Genomic DNA, 26,747 nt, shown 5'->3' with positions numbered 1-26,747 from the left:
AGTGGCATGGCTTCACAGTTTTAGTGTATTCAGGCTAATACTTCATTTTGTGTTTTATAACAATAGACATAATCCATTGACTTTGCAAGTATTCCTTCAAGTTAAAAATAAATTCGGAGTTCTCATGTTTTTCAGGCAAATGACCATTCACAGAGAATTGTCATTACACTAAAAAACAAACAAACGAAAAAACAACCCCAAACAACAAAACCCAAAAAATCCTACCTGAACATTTCAGAGACTATTTTAAACTTAAGAGTAAATGATGATGACTTTCACAGTTTTCACTTGAGTGAATTATTATGCCTGGCACCAAACAGGTGATAGAATTGCCATGCTTTTTTTTTATATTAATAAATTCTGCATTTCAAGAATTATGTCTTCAAACAATAGGAGGTATACCTCCACATACAAAAGGCATACACATGCACCCAAAAGTTGGATGGAGGCTTTGTGTTGATTACACTGAACCGGGGGATGGACATCTGAAAAGACAGCACCAGCAATGACATAGCTTTGGTGCTTTTCATCACAAAACAGGAGCTGGGTTCCTGACAGATTCTTTAAGGTGAAGTCCTCTGAGGAGTGATTTTTAAGAAAAGGTATTTCCTGAAAGAATTCTTATAATTCTTTTTCACTTTACCTGTGAACTGGTGACTTGGCATGAGCTTTCAACTTGAAAAGCATTCTTGTGAATCATATGCATTGACTGAGGGAATTACTCCCCAGATTTGTGTCCAGTTTATCAGACACTGAATGATGCTGCTCTTGAAACCACTGTGGCTGTGATTTTCGTGGTTAGAATATTTTAGTAATGTTTATTGAATTTTAGCATCCAGAATGATGATGGAGGCAGTTTGTCACAGTATTAATGTTAGTGGTCCAGATCTTTTCAGAAAGATGCAGTACACATAACGCTCTATGCCTGTGAAGAAATAATTGCTTAAAAATATGAGCAGCTTAACCCATCCAGTTCTTGTGGTGCAAAGTAAATCTAATAAAAGCATTTTATTCTATGTTGAGACATAGCTAGTGTGGACAGGAAATCGTTTTCATCATTTTACACAGTGTAGCTAAGCCACGTGTTGGGAATAAATATGTGATTTATACAGGCACAACTTCTTATTATGTCCTAATGAGAAACGTTAAATATATTAATATGACTCAAGACTTGACACACGCTATAAGTCATAGAATCATTTAGGTTGGAAAACATCTTTAAGATCATCTAGTCCAACTGTTAATCCAGGACTGCCAAGTCCATCACTGAACCATGTCACTCATTGCCACATCTATACATCTTTTAAATACCTTCAGGGATGGGGGACTGAGCCACTTCCCTTGGCAGCCTGTTCCAAAGCCTGACCACCCTTTTCAGTGAAGAGATTTTTTCCTAATATCCAACCTAAACCTCCCCTGGTGCAACTTGTCCCGTCGCTTGTTGCTTGGGAGAAGAGATTTGACACCCACATAGTTACAGCCTCCTTTCAGGTAGTTCTAGAGAGCGATAAGGTCTCCCCTCAGTCTCCGTTTCTTCAGGCTAAACAACCCCAGTTCCCTCAGCAGCTCCTCATAAGACTTGTGCTCTAATCTTGTGCTTCAAGCCTTTTGATGAGCCCTGCTAATTCCTGTGCAAAGATCCTCTTCTCACTTTGAGACAGGTGTACCCCGTCTGTCACCAGCAGGCTGCTGTTGTGTAAACAGACCCATGATCAAAACCCCCAACATTCTGCTGGTGACACCAGGCTCAGGGCCAGGTATGGATCTGTTGGCTCTTCCTGTTTTTTCCCTCATCATTCGCTGCAACCGGCAGGGTCAAGGAGAACACTGCTTGTGCTCCTGATCCCTTAACCTGTCATTCCAGTGCCCTGAAGTCTCTTCTGATTGCCCTTGGACTTCTTGTTGCAACTTCATTGCTGCCTGCCTGAAAAATCAATAATGGATGACAATCTGAGGGCCGCACCAGGGTAGGAAGCTTGCCCTTCACATCTCTACCCCAGGCTGCAGGGAGGCAGCAGGCTTCCCTACGAAGTGCGTCCGGTCTGCGTGTTGGGCCTTCTGTTCCCTTCAGATGGCAGTCTGCTGTGACAGTGACCCATCATTTTTTGATTAGCAGAAGCAATTTTGATGCAGGGCATAGGGTAACTTAACCTCAGAAACACCTCCATGCTAGATGAACCGTTGTCCTCATTGTTGTTCAGTTCCACCTGTAAAGCCTTGTACCTAATAGGCATGGGCACCTGGGAAGGTGGGGCAGTCACAGAAAAGATGCACCTGCTGCTCTGGGCAGGAACTTGTTGCCACTGCCCCCTATCCCTTAAGTCACTGTGTTCCACCAGGGGGAGAGAGGGCAGGGAATCCTCTATATACTGTGTCCTATGTGTCTGTTGGGCCTGTCTTGGGGAAGACAGGGTGTGATTCCAGCAGTCTGTATCTCTGTCTTGCTCTCCTTGATACTCCTCAGCCTACTCACGCCCCACCCCCGGAGCTCTGTCACTAAGCAGAGGAGTTCCTCCACCCATGTGCACTTCTGCAGCGGTACTCACTGTATGGTATGTCCAGTACCAACATAAAAGCAGGGCACAGCCTGCAGCCCAGCACCTGGGTGGCTGCTTGTTGCCCTCAGCTCTGTCTGGGTAGCCGGATCAGTTGTGGTGGGTACAGAGCTTAGAGAGGCCATGGCTTTCTTCTGGGTGAATTCCATTGCTCCCTGGTTGAGCTGGGAGAGCTTCGGTGCCCTTCTTGCTCGCCCTTGTGTGCCAGCTGCTGCACAAACTGACTTGCCAGGCTGTTTGCCTGCCCTCATGGCAGCACACCTGGTCGCTAGTGCTCCCTAAGGGCTTCTTTGATATGAGTGTGGGGACTTGGCCACCATTGCTCCTGGCCCTGTCAGCAGCTGTGATGTGGGCTGTGGGCTCCTGGTGGTTCTCTCTGCTCCCCTGGAGATTCCCCCAGTTCAGGGCTAACACCACCCCCCCCCCCCCCCCCCACACACACACACACACTCTGTGCTGGAGCACTCCACTGCCAATCATGCCAGCACCAGAGCCACTCACCTCTGTGACATAAAGGCTATGTATGATGCCAAACAACCAATTACCTCAGTGCCTTATTTCTTGAAAGCTGTGATGCGGGTAAGGTCACTATACGTTTTCAATGGGAGCATAATGCTAGGTTATAAAAAGACAATACAGATAACAATACTTCATTAGATCTTCCTGCTGTGCAACGTATAATCAGGTGCACTGACTTAATGCTAATGAGGATTTAAAGACCCAGCAGGGGCACATTTAGCAGTCACACACAGTTCAGTCAAATACTTTTGCATAGGGCACCTCTGATGCAAGGTGGCGTTCAACAGCAAGTAGGAATGTATAGTTTTATAATATAGCTTGCTGTAATACTTCTGTATATTTTAGTAAGAATAATAACTTGCAGTGTTGTGGTGTTTTGCCAGGCACTATCATTTGGCTGTGATTTTATCATTCGTGAAATTAGCCAGTAATGGTGGTATGGACAAGACTGTATTGTGTTTCCAGTGATTGAGTAATGGCTGAGGGAAACAAAAAAAGACGACTCTCAAGGTATCATTCAAAGTCCCTGCTAAGCTATAGATGCTGTGTGCTAACCATCTCAATCACCTTTGAAAGACATCACAGGCAGTGCAATGCTGCAGAAGAATAGACAGCGTCCCACCTAGTTTAAGGTCCTTTTTGGCAGTGATGTGTACCTGGTACTTGGCAGAAGAATTTCAATTCATTTTTGAGTGCAAGTCTTGAGACTGGAGCCCTGTGGTATAGAGCTAGTTTAACTTTCATGGCTTTAGCATGTATTATGCTAAAGGACATAGGAATATCAACATGGCTGTTTTTTGTCAGAACAAAGGACTGTCTACATTGTGTGCTTCTCTAACAACAGCCAGTAATAGACGGATTCTTAGGCAGATGACACAGCAATGTTGTGTTTGAGTGATGGTGTTGCCCCAGTACATGTTTGAAGTTTGCAAAAAAATCTAGGGCATAAATACTTCCATAGCTAGAGATTGTATCTGTATTTTTGTGCTTGATAGCTCTTGATAAACAAATCTGTAGAAAAGTCCAATTATTTTTGAGCTAATCAGGTAAGTGGCCTCATCAGGAGACCAGCTTCTTCTAAGTTGGGAAGTCATGGGTTCCAGTGCAAAGCCCATGGATTCCAGTGCAAAAAGTCAGCATACAGCAGGAGGGGGAAGCAGACACAGGCTACCAGGTATGAGCACAGAAATACCATGCAGGCACACAGGGGCAGCGTCAGGACAGCCAAAGCTCAGCTGGGGTTCAGATTTGCACGGAATAGCAAAGGCAACAACAAGGACTTCTACCACTACGTCAACAGTAAAAGGCTGGACCAGGAAAATGTGGGTTGGTGGCTGAATGGGGTGCGTCGGTTATTGACAGTGAACACAGACAAGGCTGAGGTACTCTGCTGCCTTCTCTGCAACAGCCTTCATGCTTGGAGACAGAGTTCCAGGTGAAGAACCATCAGTCATGACTGAGGACCAAGTCCCAGGGATTACCTGAGAGGACTCAACCCAAACATGCCCATGGACCCACCTGGCTGCATTCATGGGTGCTGAGATAGCTGGCCGATGTCCTTGCAGCACCCTTCGCTACGATGCTTGAAAGGTGCTAGAGGCCATGGGAGATCCCTGATGACCAGAAGAAAGGAAATGGTGCACTCCTCTTCAGAGGAACCCAGAACGGTGATCTGGGGCACTATAGACCAGTCAGCATCCCTTTGGTCCGTGGAAGAAGTCAGAGTGAGTCCCCTAGGAACAGAGTTCTGGGCACTCTGAAGGAGGAGAATGTGACTGGGAGCAGTCGGCATGGATTCACCCAGAATAAAGCATGGCTGACCTACCTGATTGGTATCTGCAGCATAAAGTGACTGGTGGGTGAGGGGAGAGGAGTGAACACCATTCACCCCGGCTTCTGCAAGGCCTTCAACAGTGTATCCAACACTGTTCCTCTGAGTTACAGTTATTACAGCCTGATGACAGCACAGTTAGATGGGCAAAGGCTGTCAGTGGGCTCAGGGATCTTGGTCAGTTCATAGCCATGCATGGTGGGAGAATGAGAGACAGTGCATTGAAAACATGTGAGATTCAGGCTTGGAGTGAGGAAAATTGTTTCCTGTCATGGGGGCTGTCTGCCAGTTGAGCAGGTTACCCAGAGAGGTTGTACGATCTCCATCCTTTGAGGTTGGTAACACTTAACTGGCTGGTGACCTGGTCTGATTTCTGAGCTGCACCTAGTTTGAGCAGGTGGTGGGGCTGGAGACCTCGTGCGGCACCTTCTCTCCTGAATTATCCTGGGATCCCAAGAAAAAAAAGAAATTGTTACAGCATTCATTGTTCCCCACATTTTTCCAGGTTTATACGATGTTTCATGCTGTAAAATGATATAAATTACTCATTTGTCTTGCCTTTCCCCTAGACACACACTCATATATTTTCTTTATAATCTTAAATGTAATGTATATGCCCAGTCTGATTTGGTCTATATAGCAAATTTGATATCTCTGAATTTTAAGGACGCTATAATGAAAGTTTAAAGCATCTGCTAATGTAGTGCTATATGTGCTACTTACATATCTCTTTTCCTGATGTTTCTCTGTCATTTTTATGGCTATACCCATAGTTACTTAAAATACTCTTTACTCTTGAAGTTATGCAGTTATTTTAATTGTTGTCAGTAATTTTGTTCATGTGCAGTACACTTTTTTAAAAAAAATACGTTTGAGGTGTCGCAACTGAGAATCTGGAAAGTGCATGTTGGTGATATTTGAAACTTGTTAATTAGAAATTCTTAACACTTGATTAGATTTATCTTTAAAGTGGACCCTAGCGTACAATAATTATTACTTGTGGAATCTAATCTGACAATTTTGTACATAAACATTATGGTCATCCTGTCGAAGGTAAGAAAGTATGTCATGTGAGCCATCAGGAGTCAGCTTCTGTCTAGTAGTTGATGTGAACCGTCTGAGAGCAATACAATTTTTTGGACAATTTTTTCACATTATTTGGTGGATACGTACAAATTCTCATTCATTAATTGAGGGGCTTTGTGATTCATTCACTAAGTGAGCAAAAGTCAGAGTTTCACCCTTTTTTGAAGTATACCAAGTGCTATTTGCCAGCTTTAATACTAGTATTTTCCCAGGAGTTTGCACTGAAGCCTGTGGGGAGTGGGAAACCTCAAACTGATGTTAAGTAGAACAGAGATCAGGTTGCAACACGATGTTAAACATTTGCAGTTTGGGAGTTTCGTCAGAGCACGCACCCTTTCTTTTGAAATGTCGGAATAAGCAGTTTGTTTGCTCCATGGAGAGAAGCGTGTAGAGCAATTACCATACTTCCACGTGCATGTAAGGTGCTGTGCAAAAGGTGCAGGGAAAGGTGATGGAGCAATGCGTAGTTTCGGGCAAATAGTTTGATTTTTTTTTTCATCTGAGCGTGCAATCATTCAACTTTATTTATTTATTCCTGTGTTATTTGGCATGTGCATGAATCAAATGATCTTTATATGCACTTTTGCAAACACCCATACTCTGGCTGCGCTTCTGCTCTGGTGGAGCTGCTGCTATGAAGGTTGTGGTTACAGTTCTTCTTAGCAGCTGGAATGGGGCCATTCAAAGAACATTTTTTGTTTCCTTGCTTGCTGCCTATTGTATAATATGACTTTGTACGTGAACTGTGGCAGACTGTTTCTGAGGTCCTGTGAGGTCTGTGCTCCTTGCAGGTGTGTCCTACAGTATCTGACATCAGAGGGTGCAGCTGCACGCAAGCATGTTCTCTTCCTCCTCCTCTCAAGGCTGCAGTGAATTTGCTCTGTCCCTATAGCTGGCAGTGCAACAAGCTGAGCTGGAAATGAACAACTGACTTCTGGGAACAAGGGGGTTTCTTATGGATGCCATATACTGCTTTGTCTTTAGTAGTAAAAAAACCCCACATAAAATCACAAAAAAATTTTAAAATTGCTTGTGAACAAAGTAAACCTGAAATTAAAACAAGACTTAACTGAATTTCCTATATTTTAGTGGTTATGCTTTCAATCTAAAGGGGGAAAGCTGGCTTTTCCTGGTTTCCTTTTAGTTCTGCCTGTATGTTGGAGCTTTCAGTTAAGTGAGAAACACTTCTGCTGGCTAAGAGCAATATCAACTGCTTAATATTTCTGTGGCCCAGCTGCTAGAAGGCAGCTAGGCATATTTAGTAATGGCATTACCTTACATTGCTTTTAATCAGAGGATATAGTTTGTAATGTCTGTGATTTATAAGAAGTCAGCTTTTGGTGCTGAAAATCAGTTTATGGCTATATTTTATCCTAGGGGAGGAGTAGCAGTTTTCTTCCAGAGCTAAAGGATTGGGGATGATCTGCTGGCCAGTTGTGCTCCAGTGGGGCTTACAGTGTTGTTGGTAGTGTGTTTGCTTTCTTTGAAACTCAGGATGGAAGGGGCAGCATAATTTATGGAGGGAAGTGATGATGTCCAGGTCTATGAAACCACCTATGCAGTTGTTGCGTTGCTCCCGCTGGGTCTTTGTCATCACAGAGCTGAAGGTGCTGTTGCTTTGAGGTGATGGTCTCTTTGTGCTGCAGGGAGTGGTGGAGCCAAGCAGACCAGGTAGATAACATCTTGTCGTCTTGGCAAAAACCAGCTGTGTTTGGCCATTTGGCCTGCCATGTGACATCTCGGACAAAAATTTTGGACTAAACTGTGGCTACTGCTACATGCTAAACACTCCCTTTATTCTGCAGCATGCTGTGCCCATGTTCTGTTTGTCTTCATGGAAGCAGACTTTGCATGTTGGCAGGTGGGGGCAGCTCATTTTCCCACCAGAGCAGGTAAAGGCAGAATTCAGAGTAAAAGGGTTGGAACTAGATAATCTTCAAGGTCTCCTCCAACCCAAACCATTTTTTGATTCTATGAAAATTTCCATCAGTCTGTATTTGCTGGTAAGGTCCTGGGCAATGCCATTCAATGCTCATTTGCTCAGCAAATACAAAGTAGTCACAATTTAGACAACAGGTACAGCAATCGGATGGCAGGATTATTCCACTGACACTCCTATTGAGGTCACATACTCCTACCACAAGAACTTAGTTCAAAACATGTTGTGACCCGAGACTTACTTTTTGTTTATCTAAACAAAAGATGGGGGACCACTTGAATGAAAACCTGACCTGAAACTGTTCTCACCAGCTGTTCATTTATTTTTTTCCCCTCAAGTTTAATAATTGAAGCAACGACCCACCTAATAGTAAAGGTACCTTTAAGTTGTATATGTTTTAGTAAATTTGATCAATATAATATTTATAGGACTATGAAAATTCTTTCATATTTTCCATTGCAATTGGTTTTTTTTGCAGGGGTGGTGATGTTTGTTTTCAATTTTAAGCCTCATATTCTTCAAACTCTTCTCCAGATTTGAGGACAGTTGACACAAGATAACAAAAAAGTACTTTGGAGATTGAGTATTAGTTTTTAAAAACCACTTGATTTATCACTGTGGTCAAGGAAAAGTGGTAATCTAGGGCAATTACTAGGTTTTTTTGGTGAAAAAAGTCATGAATTTCCACTTGATAAGTGTTCACTATCGAGTTTATTTTACTATTATGCATCATGAAGTTTTACAAAAAGGATTTTTTAAATGAATTCTAGTGTAAAAGGAAACGCAGTGTATGCTTTTGCCAAACTTACTCCTTCATAACTATATGTCTCTCTGCTGTTTTTCAGCACTCCCTTTTTCTGGTTTGGTTTGTTTTGGGTGTTTTTTTCCAGTTTTTTTTTTTGTTTGTTTTGTTAAGCAGGACTTCTAAGTGTAAGATAAATAAAATTCACAATTTGAATCCATTGATATTCACAAAATCTTATCAACTATTCTGTGCATGTTTAATTGAAAGGAAAACAATGAAGCCATTAATGTTGATAAAAGTTAAATGTATGGCTCTGGTGTAATTACAGTTACTTGTAACATACAGCATTTGAATTACATACTGTAGTAATGATCAGTTAATTCTTTGTAGAGACAGCTACAAGTGGCAGGAGAGCAGAGCTGATGTAGAGGGATTTTAAGCAGTCTAAGCTGACAGGGTTGCCTGCTGAGTCTGAGAAATAGCAGATTGGTCTCTAGTTGCCAATGTACTTGACACTCCTCAGTCACCTGGAAGCTGACCACATCTCTTTGGTTCTATTTATATTTGCTAAAACTAATTTAAACCCAAGCAAACCAAAAAGACTTTAGAAGCAAAACAGGAGATCTTGGTTCTCTTCACTGAATGCTGTCTGGACTGGAACTTTTTCTGGAGACAGATTTTTAAAAATATGTAGCAGATTTAAAACATAGCTACATCCTCAGGGATTTGGCTACTTAACAACTTTTGGAAACCTGCTGTCTGCAAAATTAGAACTTTTTTTTTCTAAGACGTCCAGGCAGTGGAATAGGAATTGAGGAAGCTGGTGTTGCTTGTGTACATGTTTGTACTGGTAGCATCAGGGTACAGCTGGACATGGTTTGGTACATCAAATGAGGATCTGAACAGGCCAGCACAAGCTGATAGCCAACCATTGCACGTGCTTCTGAGGCACTGACAGCATCAAGTCACAGCTGCTGTTGAGGTCTGCGTTCTACCTGGCATGTGCAGTTGTAATAAGAGACTACAGTCAGAGGCCTTCCTGGAAAGCTTGGAGCTATGGTGCCTCCGCGATCGCTGGGTGCCACGCAGATGCGTGTCTGTGATATATATACCTATCTCTAAACTGCCCGCCTCCTGTGGCATGAGGTGGTGTATGGGATTTCATGTCCTGTATTTGGGTCTACCCTGAGGTCTGTTCAGGGCTAGCAAGCAGACAAGAGAGAGGTATGTAGATCAGTGAGAAATAATCTTATTGGTAGCTTTCATTAACTACTCTTCACACTCATGTGCTTAGCTGCCATCCTAGCATAATCCCTGGAGTCCCTTGCTGTGGTGTTTTAAGCTTTTGTTCTTTAGATGGCATAAACCACAGCTTATATGTCCATATTGTTCATTCAGGCTTCTGCAAACTCTGCGTTCTCTTCTCACTAAAGGAATTTCATTTTGAATTTGAACGAACTCATGTGAACCCTGTCCATTTTCACATGGAAACAGTGTGAAGTTTAAGGCTTCACTCTACTTTTTTCTTCAGAAATTATTTTGTTTTTTTCTTGAAGGATCAATAAATGCAAATGTTCCTTTTCTTTTTTGGTGAATTTGACTGGAAAGTCAAGTTCAGAATAAAATGCTGAACTACCAGAACCTCTGCTTTTATTATGAACATTTCACATGGCTATAGACATAATTACGTATGATCAAGATCTTATGGCAAGATATGGGCTGTTAACCCCGATTCCCTGGCAGAACTCCCAGCTGAGTGATTATCTTCTAGCCACATAAATTTACTTTTATTTTCTATCGGATAGTTTTTTCCTTCACTTTTTGGAATGAACTGCTCTTATACATACTGTGGCAATACTAACTGGTATGCTTCACCCTAGAGGTAGCTACATTTAAGTGACTAACAAATCTGATTGTATGGTATATAAAGGTCTTCAGCACATTGAGGTAGTAGACAACGGAGTGATTCTTTCCTATGAGAATTTGGAAAGAAGACATTCTCCTTGGCTTCCTCTCCCTTTGGAGATAGCTATACTTGAGAAAAGATGGTCATCTTTCCTGCTTCTACTGTTCCTTGAATCAAAGAGAAAAAACAATTTGAAACTTTGGCAATCAAGTCGTATCCTTAAAAGGATCTGTCGTATCTTCAAAAGCTTTGTCTCAAGTGCATCACTTCAGGTTTTTTGCCCAGAGTTGTTAAACTGTCTATTGCTTTGACTGATGGATAAGTTAGTATAGTAATGTAAGTAATGAGAATAATATGAATTTAGGTATTCGTGTTCAGAAAAATCAACAAGGTAGTATTATTGCTAGGGCATGTAAGTGATGTAGGCTATTTCATGCTTAGTTCAGTGACATTTCTAATATATCTGTATAGAAAAGGAAAACAAAAAATTTGGTTTTGAGCTGTCAAGAACCCTGTTTTCACAAAAATCACTTAAATTTTTGGAAGCATAGAATGAGAATAGAATGATTAATTAAGAAATGACTGCATGTGCAGAAATTTGTGTAAAAGTTTCCCTGCCTCATCTTCTATTTATTTTTAAGTCATAACTTTGAGATGGAAAGACTGCGTAAGGGCTGTTCTCATCTCTTAGCTGTCCAAACATACTCCCCTTAAACTTGAAACTTTTTACCGAGGCTTGAATATTGAATTTGAGACTGCTTTTCCCCCAACTGATATTTCATTTCTCAAAAACGAAAGTGTGTCATGTTAGAAGTTAAGTTTGTACAGAAAAGTAAAGAAAGAGTTGAAATGAAGGAATGAAGTTGAGACTGGGACTGGGAAGAAGGGAGGGGTGGGGAGAAGTGTTGTAATTTTTGTCTTTGTTTCTCACCATCCAACTCTATTTTAAGTGGCAATGAATTAAATAATTTTTCCCTAAATCAAGTCTGTTTTGCCTGAGATGGTACTGAGTAAGTGATCTCCCTGTCTTTATCTCAACCCCTGAGCTTTTCCATCATATTTTCTTCCCCCATCCTGTTGAGGAGGAGTGTGAGAGAAGTGGAGTGTGAGAACATCTGGCAGCCAGTTGTGGTCAACCCACCAGAGTTATTACAATTCCACCAGAATGGAATTGTAAGCCGAACACTTTTGGTGTCTCATGGAAAAGTCTTGAACCATCAGTGGCTTTGTCTTGCTAGTGCACAGCTCTTCAATGTAACTAAGCAAGACCATTACCTTCATTAGTGACAGGAGTACATCATTCACCTTGCTTTTGTGTATCTCTTGCGTTCATGAGATGACACGAGAGGAGGACACTGACTGTCTTGCACAGAAACGTGTTTGTTGATCCATGCAGGAGATGAGAGATCTGGATTCTGGGTGCTCTGAAGCCTGAGCTCACTGCTTTCTTCTTGTGGTTGCATGGTGTTGTGCCCATCACAGTTTGGCCAGATCTGGTAGAGCATAGTTTCATTTCTGATGCTTTAGTACTGAGCAGCTAGACATGAAAGTCTTGGAGAGTGGGAGAGACAATGGTAGTGTAGGATGAGTATGTGCAGTTTCTTTCATCTTGTGCTTAGAAGAAATTATGGAGGGGATGGAGGGGTGCCTTTGGTGGTGTCTCAGGGTAGGAGTTGGTTGTGGCACCAGCTTCCCTGCTGTTAAAAGTTTGCAGCATAATTGTTGAACATATGGCATGACCAAATTAAAAACTTGGCGACAGATCCATAGCCCTTCTTACGCATGGAGCCAAATTTCATGATAGTGTAATTCATAATTAAATAAGCAGTACAGGTTGCTGGGGGGTTTTGTAGCAGGATGAGACACAAGGTTTTGTTTTGTTTTCTCATCCTCTAAAGCAGCCAAGGATAATTTGTTTACAACTTGCAACAGAAAGTCATCAACATGAAGAAGATGCCAGTTGTAGTTGCAGCCGTACTGTACTGAAAATGTGGGCCTATTAGGAAGGAAGAGGGTCTCGGGCTGATTGCCATAGCTTCTGCGAGGAAGCTGTGTAAGCCCCAAAGCTTATCTGTCTTCTGTAGTAACTGCTCTAATAGCAGTTGCCCATACAGACCTGGGTATGATTTGTGTTTTTAATTAATCTTTCAACAGAATGGATGTCCAAAAGTGATTAGTGAAAGGCTCCAATGGATGGCATCAAGAAAGAGAGGTTGATCTCTTTTAGGATGAGTTGGTTTATCGATCCAAGAGAACAGATGTTTTGGTAAGGTTGTGCAGTGTTTGGCTTGATTATGTGCCCAGTTTAGAACATACATCTGCTCTGTGTTTACCTGGGTGGGTGACTGGAGTCCACCAGGTGGGTTGGGGTGGGAGGCAGGAGAATAGAGAGGGAAGGGCTGTCACATGAATTCAGGTCTCCTTTACCTGGGCAATTTTGGGAGTTGGAAGTTAGCTGTCAGAGTCAATGAAGACGGTTGAGTGACCCAGGAGAGGACTGCAGCCTGAAAAAAGCATTGACTCAATATATCACATGGACAGTCTCTGCTGGTGGGTCTCCTGGGTGTCATCAATTAACGTGGGGTGCTGGAGCAGCCTGGCCTCACCCAGGTGTGGATGCTCCATCTGCCTGGCTGACATGAGAGGCTCCCAGGGGGAACTCAGTTCACACCCCCATCTCCTGTGGGGATGAGTCAAGCCCCTTTGCCTTAGATGACTGCCCACCACATGCAAACCTTGGCAATTACATCGTTTGCTGAATGGCATTGAACATACTGTAGCACAAATGCTGGTTACGGCAGGAGAGCGCAGTTTGGAAAGATAAGCTCTCTGTGCGGCTGTTAGGCTGAACATTTCATCTGTATGTGTAGCACGCAGACTGGATCTACTCGTCTGTTACCAGGCAGTGGCCCTCCAGGGTGTGTCACACAATATCCTTCCAGTTATAAATGCAGAAGGGAGCAAATAGTTTAGAAAGAACCTGCTTCTGTGATTATTGCTACTCTGAATTATAAATGACCCAAAAGCCAGAGCTATTCACTGCATTGACTCTTCAGACCAGCACTCAAAAGGCAGAGCGCTGCTTTTAAGAAATATGATTTTAGAGAACAAAAGTGGAACTGAGCGCTATGAAAATTTAGTTAAATGTAAATGTGTTAAATGGTACATGAACCAGTCAGGTTTTCATGATTTATCAGTTTTAAACTTCAAAGGCTCTGGTTAGCTTGCATTTTTAAAACTAATGAGTTTATCACAGCCAGTGGGGAAAAATGGTTCAAGTATATCAGCTGTAAATTGGTACAAAGCACTAAAAGGGACATTAGCCTCTAATCAGATTCTAACAGTTCATTAAACCTGCCTTTCCTCCATGGCGCTTTGTGTCCCCCCCCCCCCCCGCCTCTCGCCTGCGCCTCCTGCACAAGCCAGCCTCGTCCCTTCGTTTGGGCGGGTAAGACCTCCTCAGGGACACAAAGCAGTATCAGTTCATCCTTCTTTGTCTATGAGCAAAACAGCCTAAGGGATGCTTGATGGTGGTGTATTCTTGATCTTGCTGTAAAATTCGACTCTGCTTGCAGAATAGGTGCTGGGGGAGCCAGAAATGCCAGGCTGGTTCCTGCTCTTGCTCCAGCCCAAACCACATCCAAACCACTGGAGCTCAGTGACACCTGAGATCTGCTTCTGATAAGTAAACAGTGCACTGCCCTTGCTGGGAAGAGGGATGTAAAGCCTGGAACAATTTCAGCCAGCAACGTTTTCTGACATGGGAATCTCTGAGTTCCTCCTGTTCTTTCCCCACCTCATGCCTGGAACGCTGAATAAAGATCGAGGTGCACAAAATAAATGGCTGGGAAGGCATAGGAAGAGCTTTTTTTTTTTTTTCTTTTTAGTTCTTCTTCTTCCTGTTGTATCAAGTTTAAAATACAGTGCATAGCCTGGACTGGGACATCTTAACAGCCTGACTCATCTTCATTCACACATGTTTGAATGTGGAGGTAGTCTGCTGAAAAATACTTTTTTGATCTGAAATTTTATAACTTAAGCATTTAGAATTTGTTATGACCTACCTATATCTACTTTTAAAGGAAAAGTTAGAGATTGCATTTGCACTGGCTCTTGCATTTGCTTATCTGCTTTATCATCAAGTTCCTGCTTGCCCTGTAGTATCAGGCTGCAGCTGTGTGTGCTGTAACACATGGGGTTCAAAGTGAGAGCAACAGGGTCATTTGCTCTGCCTGTAGCACTGTTGGAGCATGGATGTATCTGTTTCCCTGCTTTTCAGCATGTTATTTCAATTACAGTAAAGGACAGGACTATACAAAAATCAACAGTTGCTGCAATATTTATATCCCAGAAAATGAAGATGCTGGGATGAGGTGCATTAATTGGAAAAAAGAAAATGATTGAAGTAATCAAAGTTTTTGGAAGCTCTATATCTTTTGGAAGCTCCATTAGGATGGACCATTTTTCTTAAATTGCCCTGGAGCAGCCATGATAACAAACAGGGCTATGAATGTATCCATTATGAGTAATGTCACCATGCAGTACTGGACAGATCTGCTGCTCATGAAACTCAGGGAAAGCGTTTTTTCCATTGTGGTGTGGTTATTGAGGGCTACTAGGTAATGGTTAGAGTGCAAGTGAGTTTCTAGTCTTCAGCATTGCCTTCCAGATGGGGCTGCTGATAAGTAAGGGGCTGTGAATGAGTTACTTGCAAATGATATATGCTCCAAGTTTGCTATTTGAAAAATAGCTGTGATGTCTTTGGATATCTGTACTGCTGACCAAGGTGTCTGGATTTGTAAGGTCAGGTTATAGCTTGAGGGATAAAATGTCTTTTATTCTCTCCATGTTGTCCAAACTAAATGTTAGCTGAGGGGGCTAGCTTTCAAACACCAGCTGTGAGCCTTGGCTGCAATAGACAAGTGACTGGTTGAAGTAGTGTTTGAACTGAAGGCACATGAGGTTGTTTTACATTTCTCCATAAACTGGTCCAGCAAGAGCGGGATGAGACGTTCATAGCAGGGGTGTTGATTCAGGAAAGCACAGTTCTGCAAATCTCTATTCAGACTGAAGCTCTCGGCGTATATTGCCCATTACTACAAGGAAAATGCAAGTTTTTAACATGCTTTTTTATTTCTTTTGTGTCAGGTGAGTGTGTGGAGTTTTTCATTGACAAATGCTGATAACTTTACAAGACAATGAATCATGAAATCTGAGGAGTTGTTGATGTGTCTTAATTTATGGGGTGGGTGTGTACAGGCCTTCACTGTAACTTGTCTGAATTGAAGCATATGCATTCTCTAGGCAATGCAGAAGTACAAATGTTTTGATTGAAATCAAATCTACCTAAGTATACTGCCAAAAACCTGAAGCTATTTGACAACACTGCTTTCCTTCCCATTTCTGAAGCAAGGAATTTATATACTTGCACCTGCATGATTAATTTCAAATTAAAAGTAGTAATTGGAGATGATTTTCACTTGTTGCTTACAAAGATTTAGTTATCTTTTAAGGATAACTGAAAGTATAATTTACTATTTTAACAGAAGTAGTAACTTGGCAGCTACTCCTTAAAATTAATATTAATATCTTCACTAACTTCATTTCCGCTAAAAGCAACCAACTTCTACAATATCATGGAACTGAACCAGTGAATTAAACCAAGTGTTTTTAATCTATTTATTTATTTTTAAATTAACCTTGTTTGTTTTTTTTCTTAGGACGTCAGCGCCTTTGAGAACAGAATGTTAATGCTTGATGGGATGCCGGCAGTCAGAGTCAAAACAGAGCTGCTGGAATCTGAGCAAGGGGTAAGCAGAGGTTTTTGTACAGCCTCACTCTGCAATGCTCCGGTGACCCTTCCTGAGCTTCTCAGTGTCTAGCTGTCCCTCCTGTTATATTGTCATTTTCTTTTCTGTTTGGTGTGGGTTTTTTTTCTTGTTGGTTTTTTTTTTTTTTTTTTTATTCTACCATTTTTGAGCTCATTTTATTGGGAGACATATCGGTGAGATCTAGTCTCATCAGCTGGAAGCACAAAACAAAACTCTGCAGAGAAGACTTACTGAAATTATCAGGGATAGCCGAGATGCTGTTGGTGTAAATTCATGATTATAAAAGGAGGTTCAATTTTAAAAAATGGGAAAGAATAATGGATTATGGTAAAGAAGCCAAATTCATATGTCTGAGAAACCTATACATATATTTGCTATTTTGCCTTCTTGGGTTATCTGCCTTACTGTGGTTGTTTCATCCTTTATATGCTTGTCCTACTCCATTTTCTGTTTGTGCACACCTGCTCTCATTCTGGTGGAATACACTTGTTTTCATTATGCTAAGAGGCCTAGAAGCTTCAGATGATTAAAGCTGGTATGTTGACTGCTGAATGGAGTACAGAGATAATGAATAGGATTTTGAATTTTTTGCAGAACAAGTGTTTGACACTGGAGTTGGTAGATTTTAGGCAAATTGAGGACCATGTTTTTGGACATACTAAGTGTGTATTCCTACATATATGGTAATAATTACGTCAGAGATTGTAGGTTATTATAAGGGCATCTGTATTTAATGGATTTTATGTTATCACAAATCTTTGTTTCTTTGTGTGCATCTTACATTATCCCAAAGAATCCAAGCTACCTTACTGCTCTGAAGACAGGTGCCTTCAACAGAGAGCATTATAGAACCAGCAATGCCATTGCCGTGTAGGGATGGGCTTTTGCCTCCGTTTGTTGGCTTTTTTCCTTCCTGCTATTTTCTCAATTATTTAATTGAGAATTTAAATGATATGGAGGAGAGGGAATTAACTTGCAGGATGACTTAATTTGGAAGACTTGCAAAGAGATAACAGTTATTCAGGACGTTTCTGAGGCTTTATGTTTGAGAGAAAACAAACTTGACATTTAATGGAGTTCTTGCACATCTCTCTGCCTTCTGGAGAACAAGTACCCTCAGAAAATACTCCAGTACAGTGTAGTTTGAGGGAACATAAAAGCTGGACTACCGTACAAGCCATGATGGTGAAAAGACAGATCCATTAGAGGTAATTTTTAATACCTTCTGAATGCTTTGCATTATGTCTCTGTATATAACACAAACCTTTGTTTATATTGTTCAGAAGACAAATACTTTATTGGTATTTGCCTTTGTCTTGTTTAAAATAAATTCTATGTGTGATGCATATTACTGAGTCCTTTATGAAGAATATTTCCTTTAGCAAAGTGTCATTTGATTCTGGAAGACGTATTTGGTGTCTTAGGAATTGGAAGGAAATGAACAATTTATATAGTTTTTTTTTAATTTCCTTAGGGTTTCTTTAATAAAGTTTTACAGACTTCTGTGTAAGCAGAAAATGACGTTATCTTTTTGTGTTCCAGTGACTGAGCTGTTGGACAAAGAGCTCTGTTTGATTTCGGATTTTATGTGCTTTGGTACTAATTAAGTAGTGTCTGGTCAAGAGTCTATAGTACCTTTATGACTCTTGATTAGGGAATCAATCAATAAATACAAAATGAATTCTCCAGTTCACTAACAGGGGAGCTAGCCATTAGGAAGGCAGTGTTCCAGTAAACAGCTTAAACTCTAAAGAGAAAGGTGGTTGAAACAGATGTTTAGCATGTGCTTCAGAGACTTATTTTGAATATGTAGATGTTTGTAGATATAACAGGGACAAGTGTTTGAAGGATGTAATTACTGAAAACAGCACGTGAATCTGTTTGGGAAGGTGAATATCATAACTGGGAAGCATGGAGTGGGAACTGAAGTAGTATGAATTTGAAATTGGGATGTCTGTTCTTGTTGTTATATAGAGTCCCTAGAGTTGCACCTTCATCACAGCGAATGCGTATACAGGGACATGTGATTTCTCCTTTGAAAATTAGCTGACTAAGACAGCATTTTGATCTTCTGAAGACAGTGGCCAGACTTTCATCTCTTAGGATGCTGAACACCAGACGAGACTAGGTAAACTTCTCTGAAACCTGTAGGAAGGCAGTTGGGTTTTTTTTGCTGTTCCTGCTTGGTATCTGCATTTGGCTCTAGGTTTGCTGCAAGGACAAAAGTGAGACATGGTTCGACGGTTATGAGAAGGAAGTTTCATGAGTGGTTAGGGGATCCAGAAGGCTGTGTGAGCAGTGGAGGTGTGAAACCAACACAGTCTGGAGCACCAGTGGCCCTCAACCAGGATGATGAGCACTGAGTGATCAGACAGACCAGAGAGCATTGAGTTGCCTATGCCTTGCTAATGAGGCTCTGGAGGAGCTGGGATAATGCCATCTGATATTTTGTCTGAGAAGGGCTATGGAACCACTGTCTCCTGTTCAAGTCTGTGCCCATACCACAAATAAATGAACCTCACACAGCTATGCTAGTAGTTACCCGCTGTCCTTGTGAAAGCATGCGCCTAAACTTTGTAATCTGAATTTATCTAGCATCAGCCTCCAGCCCTTTCCAGTGGCAACAGAAAAAATTCCTTCATGGTGCTGTGTGATGGTCTCGTTTAGCCCTTTTGGGGCCGGGCCATACAATGTGTGATGAAATAAGGAGGATTGATCCTTAGGTTGCTGTTGCAGTGTGGGAGGCTGCTACATGTGATAGCTAAGGAGGTTGGTCTTGGCGGCTCCTCTTTGTTAGTGGTGATGGGTGTTTACAAGGCAATTACTGCAAAACTTTATTGAAATGAAAATTAAGGTAATAGTGGGTTCCAAAGGTATGTGTCTCCTCCTTGTAGGGATATTGAATGCTTTCCTGCAGGACATGTGAATGTCAGCCAGAAAAGGTGTTTTCTCAGTACTCATACCTTGATTAGCTGTCCCTTGTGGTTCATGACCTCCAAGGTGGGTTCATAGAAAGGACCTTGCTGGGGAATGTGGATATTGTTTGGCCATGTGTGCATGCGGTGCTGTGTGGGAAATCCAGCCAGTCCTCCCCACTGTCCTGATTCTTGCAGTGTTGGCCTGATCAGAGAGCAGCCAGTAGAGGAGAGTCTAATCGCACCCTGGGCAGTTGTTGCCTGGAGGCAAGTGTGTGTGCTTGGAGGGACTGCAGGCTGGTGCTGGGTCAAATCCCTTTTGGGTGCTGGTGTGCCTCATTGCCTTTGCAGTCCTGGGGTGTCCTGTGCATTACTGCTGTAATGTGAGGCAAAGGTATGGAGATTTTCTTAGGAGTCACTTGGTGCCAGCGCTGGATTACTGGCAAAGAGCTGGGGCCAGAAGGAAACCCTGTGATTCTGAGTTTGGCTCCAAGGCCACAAGGAGATGAGCAAAATGCTAACATCCCTACCTTGGGAATTGTTGTTATGATGTTATGTGTACAGTGCTGGCTTGGTGGATTGCCTCAGCAGATGATGTGATCACAGCATTTGAGTCCGTTTTTACTCCAAGGTTTCAATTTATTTCATAATTCAATGAGTTTAATGATCAAACAGTATGTGTTATTCCGAGGTCTTTATTAAAACCCTTTTTTTGAAATTCGTGTCTCCTTATAGTTTGTGAACTGGTAACCCACCAACCTATTGACTCTAGCAGTAGAAAATACCACCGCTTTGCAACATTGATAATGTGAACAATGATCACTGCATTAACTTGACAATACAGAAATACAAAGCTCAGAAGAAAGCAACATTTTTCTTCCTTTCACATTTACTCCACCAAAATGGATACATAATAGGGGGAAAAAAAGAAGAAGAGGGAAAAAAGTTTTTATACAAACAGCACCAACTTATAACCTTAAGCTGGTTCGTCACTTACCTTTTGTGGCATACGGCTACAGTGAAGTAGGCACTATTTGACCATGTGCATTTAATTAATCAGAAAGTCATCTTCACTGTGCTGCTCTGGGTCTTTATCAGGTGTTGTGTCTTGACTACATAGGGTAGTGGTGGTAGTAGAAGTCACTCATGATGTAGATGACAACCAGGACAAAGCAAATCATCAAGCCGAGACTAGCATTTTCTGCTATATACGGATACCAAACCAGACAAAAATTTCATTATATTCCTGTGTTGCTTTTGGTTTTCCTATTAGAGTCCTCATGCTTTTTGCAGGAGACGTTCTTCTCTGCCATATGTGCATGACTTCCAGGATCTTTAACTTTCTTGTTAGAAGATATTTTGGTTTGTTTCCTGATTCATCTGTGTCCTGCACTGTGTTTGGGTGCTCTGTGTCCAAACCTGCACTGATACGTCTGAAGAGCTTTTAAGAAGTACTCTTAAATAGCATCTCAGTCCTTACACTGTGGAGGTCTTACATATCTAGAGCAAGCAAAGACGGATTTTAAATGCAGTGCAGCAGAAGGAATAAGCAAATGAGGAAAGTGAAGTCCAGCTGAAATATTAGGGTAGCCCTGGGTGAATGAAGCTGTGCAAGGTACTCCCACTGCAAACCAGTCCAGTCTGTAGCTGAGGCCAAAAGGAAATTTGAGCTGATGCCTTGTTTCAGCTGTGCTCCACGCAGCGGTGCCTTCAACCCTGTGACTAGAGGACAGATGGGCAGGACTCGGGGGCTACAGACTGCATGCATGCAGTGAAGACAAACCTTTAGCAACCCGGGTTTAAAAGACACTGAGTTCAAGCTAGATGATTGTGGGAGAATGGGATTTAGGCAGCCCATAAGGGAGACACGCCGCATGAGGGAGATAGGTTACTAGGCAAATTTGAAACAAAGATGTATTTACAAGGGAAATGGATTTTCTCTTAGCTTTGGAAAAAGTTAAAACAGTTCTGCTTTGTTTTATTGTCACCAATTTAGAATAGTTTAATGATTTTTAGAAGACCATCAGCATTAGCAAGAACAGATGCTTATTTTTCCAGTGAACTACTGTCCTTAATTTTGCACAGGAGATTTAATGCAGACTATTGTTTGAGACTTCAAGAAGACACAGTGCTGCTTTAATGACTTTATCACAAATGAAAAAAAAGACATTACATGTAAGATATCACATTGCCCTTTAACAAGGCTTCGTTATTATCTCCCCTACTGTGGAACAGGAGCTGGCATTACTAATAAATTGGTAGAATTACTTTAGAAATGTGAATTTGCTTATCATTTAATATCCTCCAGTGACCTACAGCTTTAGATCTTTTGGTCTGCAGTAAAATCTTTCTGTGTCAGGAACGAGCTTCAGAGGAGGATGTGAAGAAGGTGGTCCCTCCCTGTGCAGGTGAAGGTGGGTTGCTTCAGCACGAGAAAAACATTCATTCTTCGGCTGTGCCAAAAACTATTTTGAAAAGTATTACTTCTCATTGTAAAAGTGTACAGAGGCTGGATTAATTTAGATGGCAATACAGACTGGGCAGTGAATTTGTTAGCTGATTGATGCTATCAAGAAGTTAGGATGGATAATGCTGACTGGCTTCAGTGTGAAGTATGAAAGTCATGCTGGTCATTTCAGAATGTGGCCCAGTTGCTAAAAACTGGTAAAAAAAAGTGTCTGACTTAGACACATGATGTTACACTTTCTTAAGTATTTGCAGAGTTTGACCATAAGCTTTTGCTAAAAGGAGATATAAATATGGGGCTTGTTTCCAACTATTAATCTTCAAATACAGAGAATAATGAACCTCTAATTTTTATCAGCCTTTTTGTTTCCAGATCTAAAGTCTCATCTAGTCCTATGCCTGCATTTTGTCCCATCAAATCATTATATGAAGATTATGTATCTTATTCTGAACTCACCTCCTAATTGTACTTGATTCATCTCCATTCTCATGCCTTATCATGGCTGAGTTATGAAAAGTGACTAAAATGGCAAAACCCTTTAGCAAGCCAGTATTGTTCTGTGTCTTTTGTCTCCAGCCAAATTATCTCGAGTCTGAAGAATACAATCTATGCTTATGTTATTATATACATGAACATGTTCTACCCCAGCCTGACTAATAGCGACAGAAATGTATTTTATTTTCAAGGATTTCTAAAAATACCTATGGAAATGCAGTTGAGAGTAGTCTCAATAACAAACCTTGCTCCTTAACTGTACGGGGAACTGTTTTGTGTTGATTCATTCAGCTTGTGTAAATTTTTTGTATTATTAGAAGAAAGAGCACTTCTGGTATTTGCTGTTGTAATTTATGAATCTCTGCTTCATTCAAATGGTTTTTTTTCTGAATTACTTAATCTTTAGCATGACTTATTGGGGAAACAAACAACATATGGACAATGCACATGTATCAAATCTCTTCTGCAAATAAACTATCGCCGCCTAACTTTCTGTTGGGTTTTTTCACCTTGCAGTACATCGTACTCGAGGAGTGTTACTGAGGTGTTAGAAATACAGCTGATATGATTCAGTAGTTACTTTATAGTGCCATAAATACATGATGTTCTTCAGAAAGAGATAAAGATCTGGTCCCAAAGACCAGCAAGGTTGTAACTCACAGGGCATGATCCAAAGCTATGTGAGACATCCCTAAGGAGATATGGCTCTAGACTCCAAGCACAGCTGAAGGATATGCTTGCAATCCAGAAGGGTGAAAGACACATCCCAGAAGGGTGCAGCACAGCATTAGTTGGATTAATTACGCCAAGTGAAGCTGATAATGTAATAAGCTTAATAAGAAGTGGGTGCTGTTTCATGTTAAGTGGAAGCTTGCATGATGAATAAAAAGTAGCTTTAACCTGGCATTCCTGCTGTATCCATTGCCAGTGACTGACGTTGAGGAGAGTTGTATCAACTGATCACTGATCCGAGAAAACCCAGCATATCCTGCAGTTACACTGTTAGGAAATTATTTCCTCTATCCTATGGAGAGGGGAGGGGTGGGAAGAAGATAATGGGTGCTGCTTTTGACAAGGGCCTTTGGTTAGAACTGATTAACTATATCTGAAACTGCATCCTGAGACAATTTCACTGCTCTCGGATCCAAACTACTGCCTTTCAGTATGTCTTTGCACTGCTGCCTTGTGAAATACTATTTACAGTGTTGCATGCGTTCCTTACTTTTTTTGAAGTCAGGCCTTGTATAGAATAGAGAGGTAAGGGGGTTTTGCACCATGGTTGTGGGTGTGGTTGGTTTATTTGGGATTTTCTTCCCCAAGGATCAGGCCCAAAAGTGCAATAGAAAGGTAAGAGATTTAAGACTAATAGGAAACAATAGCTTAACCAGCTCAGTCAGTACACACACTGTCACGTTTGCCAGGCAGTCTTTTTGCCAAGTTAACTGAGTTTACAGATAGAAAATGCAGGTGGGGTTGTGAGATGTATGATGCTGTCTGGAATTCTCACTAAGAGAAGGATCCCAGATCCTCTGAGACTTAATTTACTGACCACTTTCTGCCATCGCTTTCCTTTCCTAGGCAGTTAAGTTGGCTGTTACAGAGCACTGCAGGGAATGTATTCCTTACTCTGTCTGGTATCGTTTGTTGTATGCATGATGGGAACAGGGAGATTTTCAGTTGTGGGCGAGGACATCATTGCACTAGGCACTATACAAATAAAGGGCGGTCCCTGGACATCCTGGTTTAATTAATCAGAAGTTGTGTTTAGACACTGTTTTAATGGGCATCTTCAGATAATAATGATCGTGCATATTATGAATGCAGTAGCAAGTCTAAAAGGAGTGAATCAGAATAATACCTCTGCTCCAAACAGCTTGTGTTTAGCTAACAGTGCCATGCCAGAAAGAGGTTTCCCATATCCATAATGATACAAGGGCAGCAAGAAGATGATTTCACAAATTAGATTTTATGAGGATGTATTTTGTAGAGGAGAAGGATAGTACTTTATCTGCAAGAGTGGAAAGAATTTCAAAGAGAATGTTTAATATTACCCAGAAATTAGCATAATTTAATATTGTTACAGTTCTGTAGAAAAATTGTAGTTACACAGTATATCATATGTTAAATATATGCATTTATAACAGTTTTGTATGTTTATATGGACTGAAAAAATAATGTTGGTTTTGGGAGAAGGAAAGTCAACCCTTTGATTTGAGCATAGTGCTGAAGTGCATCGTGAGATTATAGTTTAGTTGCCTTCTATCCCCAGTCAATTATTTTGTGAGCTCACCTTGAAGCCAGTCTGCTTTTTTGATGATGTATGACCTCTCAGCTTGCTCTGCCACCAGAGCTTAGGATGGGAATCTCATGGAAGATTTATGCAGCTGAGAAATTCTAGCCATAAAAACCAAGCATGGTACATACAAGCTGTATATCTGTAGGTTATCCACATTTTATTTTTAAAATTGTTTATTTCATGGAGATGTGAAAGGTTAACATTTCCTTTACTGCATTAAAAAAAATAGTTGAAAATGTTAAAAATATGTGTAAGAAAAATTTTCAACCATCCAAATATCTACACTGGCATCATTCCTCCTGATAACTCCAGTTCCAATGACTCTGTGTGTGTGTTCCATGTTCTGTTTCTTTGGGAAATCCAGTATCCACAGCTTAACTGTAATTTTGATCTAGGTTGCAATCCTAATTGAGGAACCAGTGAGGTATGGATTTTTGCTCTTTGCATTGTTCTAGAAAGGTGTTGGCACCATAGTCGTGGGAGCGCAAGGCATGCCATGTATTGGCTGGTATACAGCACTGTAGTCTAAAATCCTGTTGCATTTCTGCACTGAAACTCAACACAGGTCTATGCTGTTTCGTGTCACAGTGCAATGCAATTGTAAGATACAGTAATGTGAGTTTTAGACTTCATGCAAAATGATTATTGGCATCTAAAAAGCAGTTACTCCTCTGATGTGGTGACTTACCTAGCAGGGCACCTGGAGTTTAATTCAGGTTGCAACTGCAGTGAAATTCAGTAGGTTCCAAGCAAACATAGTCCCTCTGTACCTGTGGACAGACCGATGAAGGTGAGCTAGGTAACCCCAATTTTATTAACAAGAAAGCTACCGTGACTTGCCTCACATTTACCTCCGCGTGTGATTTTGTGTATAGATGGGTACTGCAGACTTGATGATGCATGGTAACTTCTTCATAGTTTGGAGTTCCTTATTTAAAATGTTTTCCATCGAAAACTCAGTGAAATAATTGTGAATCATGAAATCTTTAACTTTTTTCCTAGCAAAATAATTTAACGGTTACATCTTGTTCTACTCACTGGTGAGTTTAATGGATTTTTGTTTCATTTTTAATGCTCATTAGAGTAGTCAGTTCATTATGACAGTCTGTATTTTGTTCAACAGGGCAAGTTGGTATGTTCTAAATGGGAGAGTAATTAAAATGACTGGGCTCTTGTCCTTTCCCGTTGTTTTGGCTCAGGGTGAAGTGAAATCTTCCTATATTCCTGGTTCTTACTTGGATAATTGCTATACTTCATTTCTTTAAGGGCACTGAGATACTTGAAGTGTGAGGTATTGTGTAAGTGTGCATTGTTGTTACATTTTTATTATATACTGGCTAGCTTAAGAAAAATAAGCATAAGCCAATGTAACTCAGTAATTTACAGTATCAAGAACGCTTTAGAAGCATGATACAAATGCCACTATGTTATGATAGTAACAAAATTATTTTAACCTTTGTTGTTTGTTATGAGAAGGGATTACTTCTGGGTTTCACTTGTTTGTTGATGTTCTCTTAACTCTTCTATTTGAGCTTGCCTTATAAATAGTCTTTTAATGTATATTTTACTCTTGTTCCATATCCTGCTGGGAAGTACTGAAAGAGCTATATATTTTTTAGAATTATTGGCTTTTTTCCTTATTTCTTCCTTATTTCTCCCTGTGGAGATGAGTCTTTACATAAATTACTTTAAGGATCCTGTTTTCTTCATTTTTTTATTTTCTTTTTTTTTTTTTTAAATTCTCATTCTTAACCCACCTACTCCCTTTTGTTTCATGCTGGAAGGATAAGTGTTTAATAAACTGTTATTTAGGGGGCATCTGCTTTCACAGACATCCTTTTACAAATGCTGTTATTGCTTGGTTGCATTGCTTAAACAGCAGAAAATCGTAGGAACCACAGGCAGAAAAGCTGGTGAAGGGTGGTGTTCGTCCTCCCCTGCCTGAACAGGTCGCTGCCCATGCCTGCTGTTGCCCAAGGATGGAGCCCAGGCAGATGAGGATGGTGAGACCTGTGGCAGCTCCACATGCGCCACCCCTGCGATGGAGCCCCAACTCATTGGGGTGGGCATGAAGCAAGGGGCTGGTGGAGGAGCAGAGGTGTTGGTGGTGTAGTGGAGGGAGGACAGCAGTTCTTCCCAAGAGAGGCTTGCTCACAGAAAGG

General features: G+C 41.1%; 1 protein-coding gene across 8 annotated transcripts in view; it reads left to right on the top strand.

The window, feature by feature from the left end:
• KLF12 (KLF transcription factor 12) overlaps positions 1 to 26,747 on the top strand; it is a 249,805-nt gene that overhangs the window by 84,937 nt on the left and 138,121 nt on the right. For all 8 annotated transcript variants that reach the window (XM_056329628.1, XM_056329626.1, XM_056329625.1 and 5 more), the window contains one exon: positions 16,302 to 16,391. In XM_056329628.1, coding sequence (XP_056185603.1) covers positions 16,302 to 16,391 — 90 coding nt within the window. The remainder of the gene's footprint in view (positions 1 to 16,301; positions 16,392 to 26,747) is intronic.

The sequence above is a fragment of the Falco biarmicus genome, chromosome 2, assembly GCF_023638135.1.
Source record: "Falco biarmicus isolate bFalBia1 chromosome 2, bFalBia1.pri, whole genome shotgun sequence".
Classification (NCBI taxonomy): domain Eukaryota; kingdom Metazoa; phylum Chordata; class Aves; order Falconiformes; family Falconidae; genus Falco; species Falco biarmicus.
This window is presented reverse-complemented; position numbering and strand designations above follow the sequence as displayed.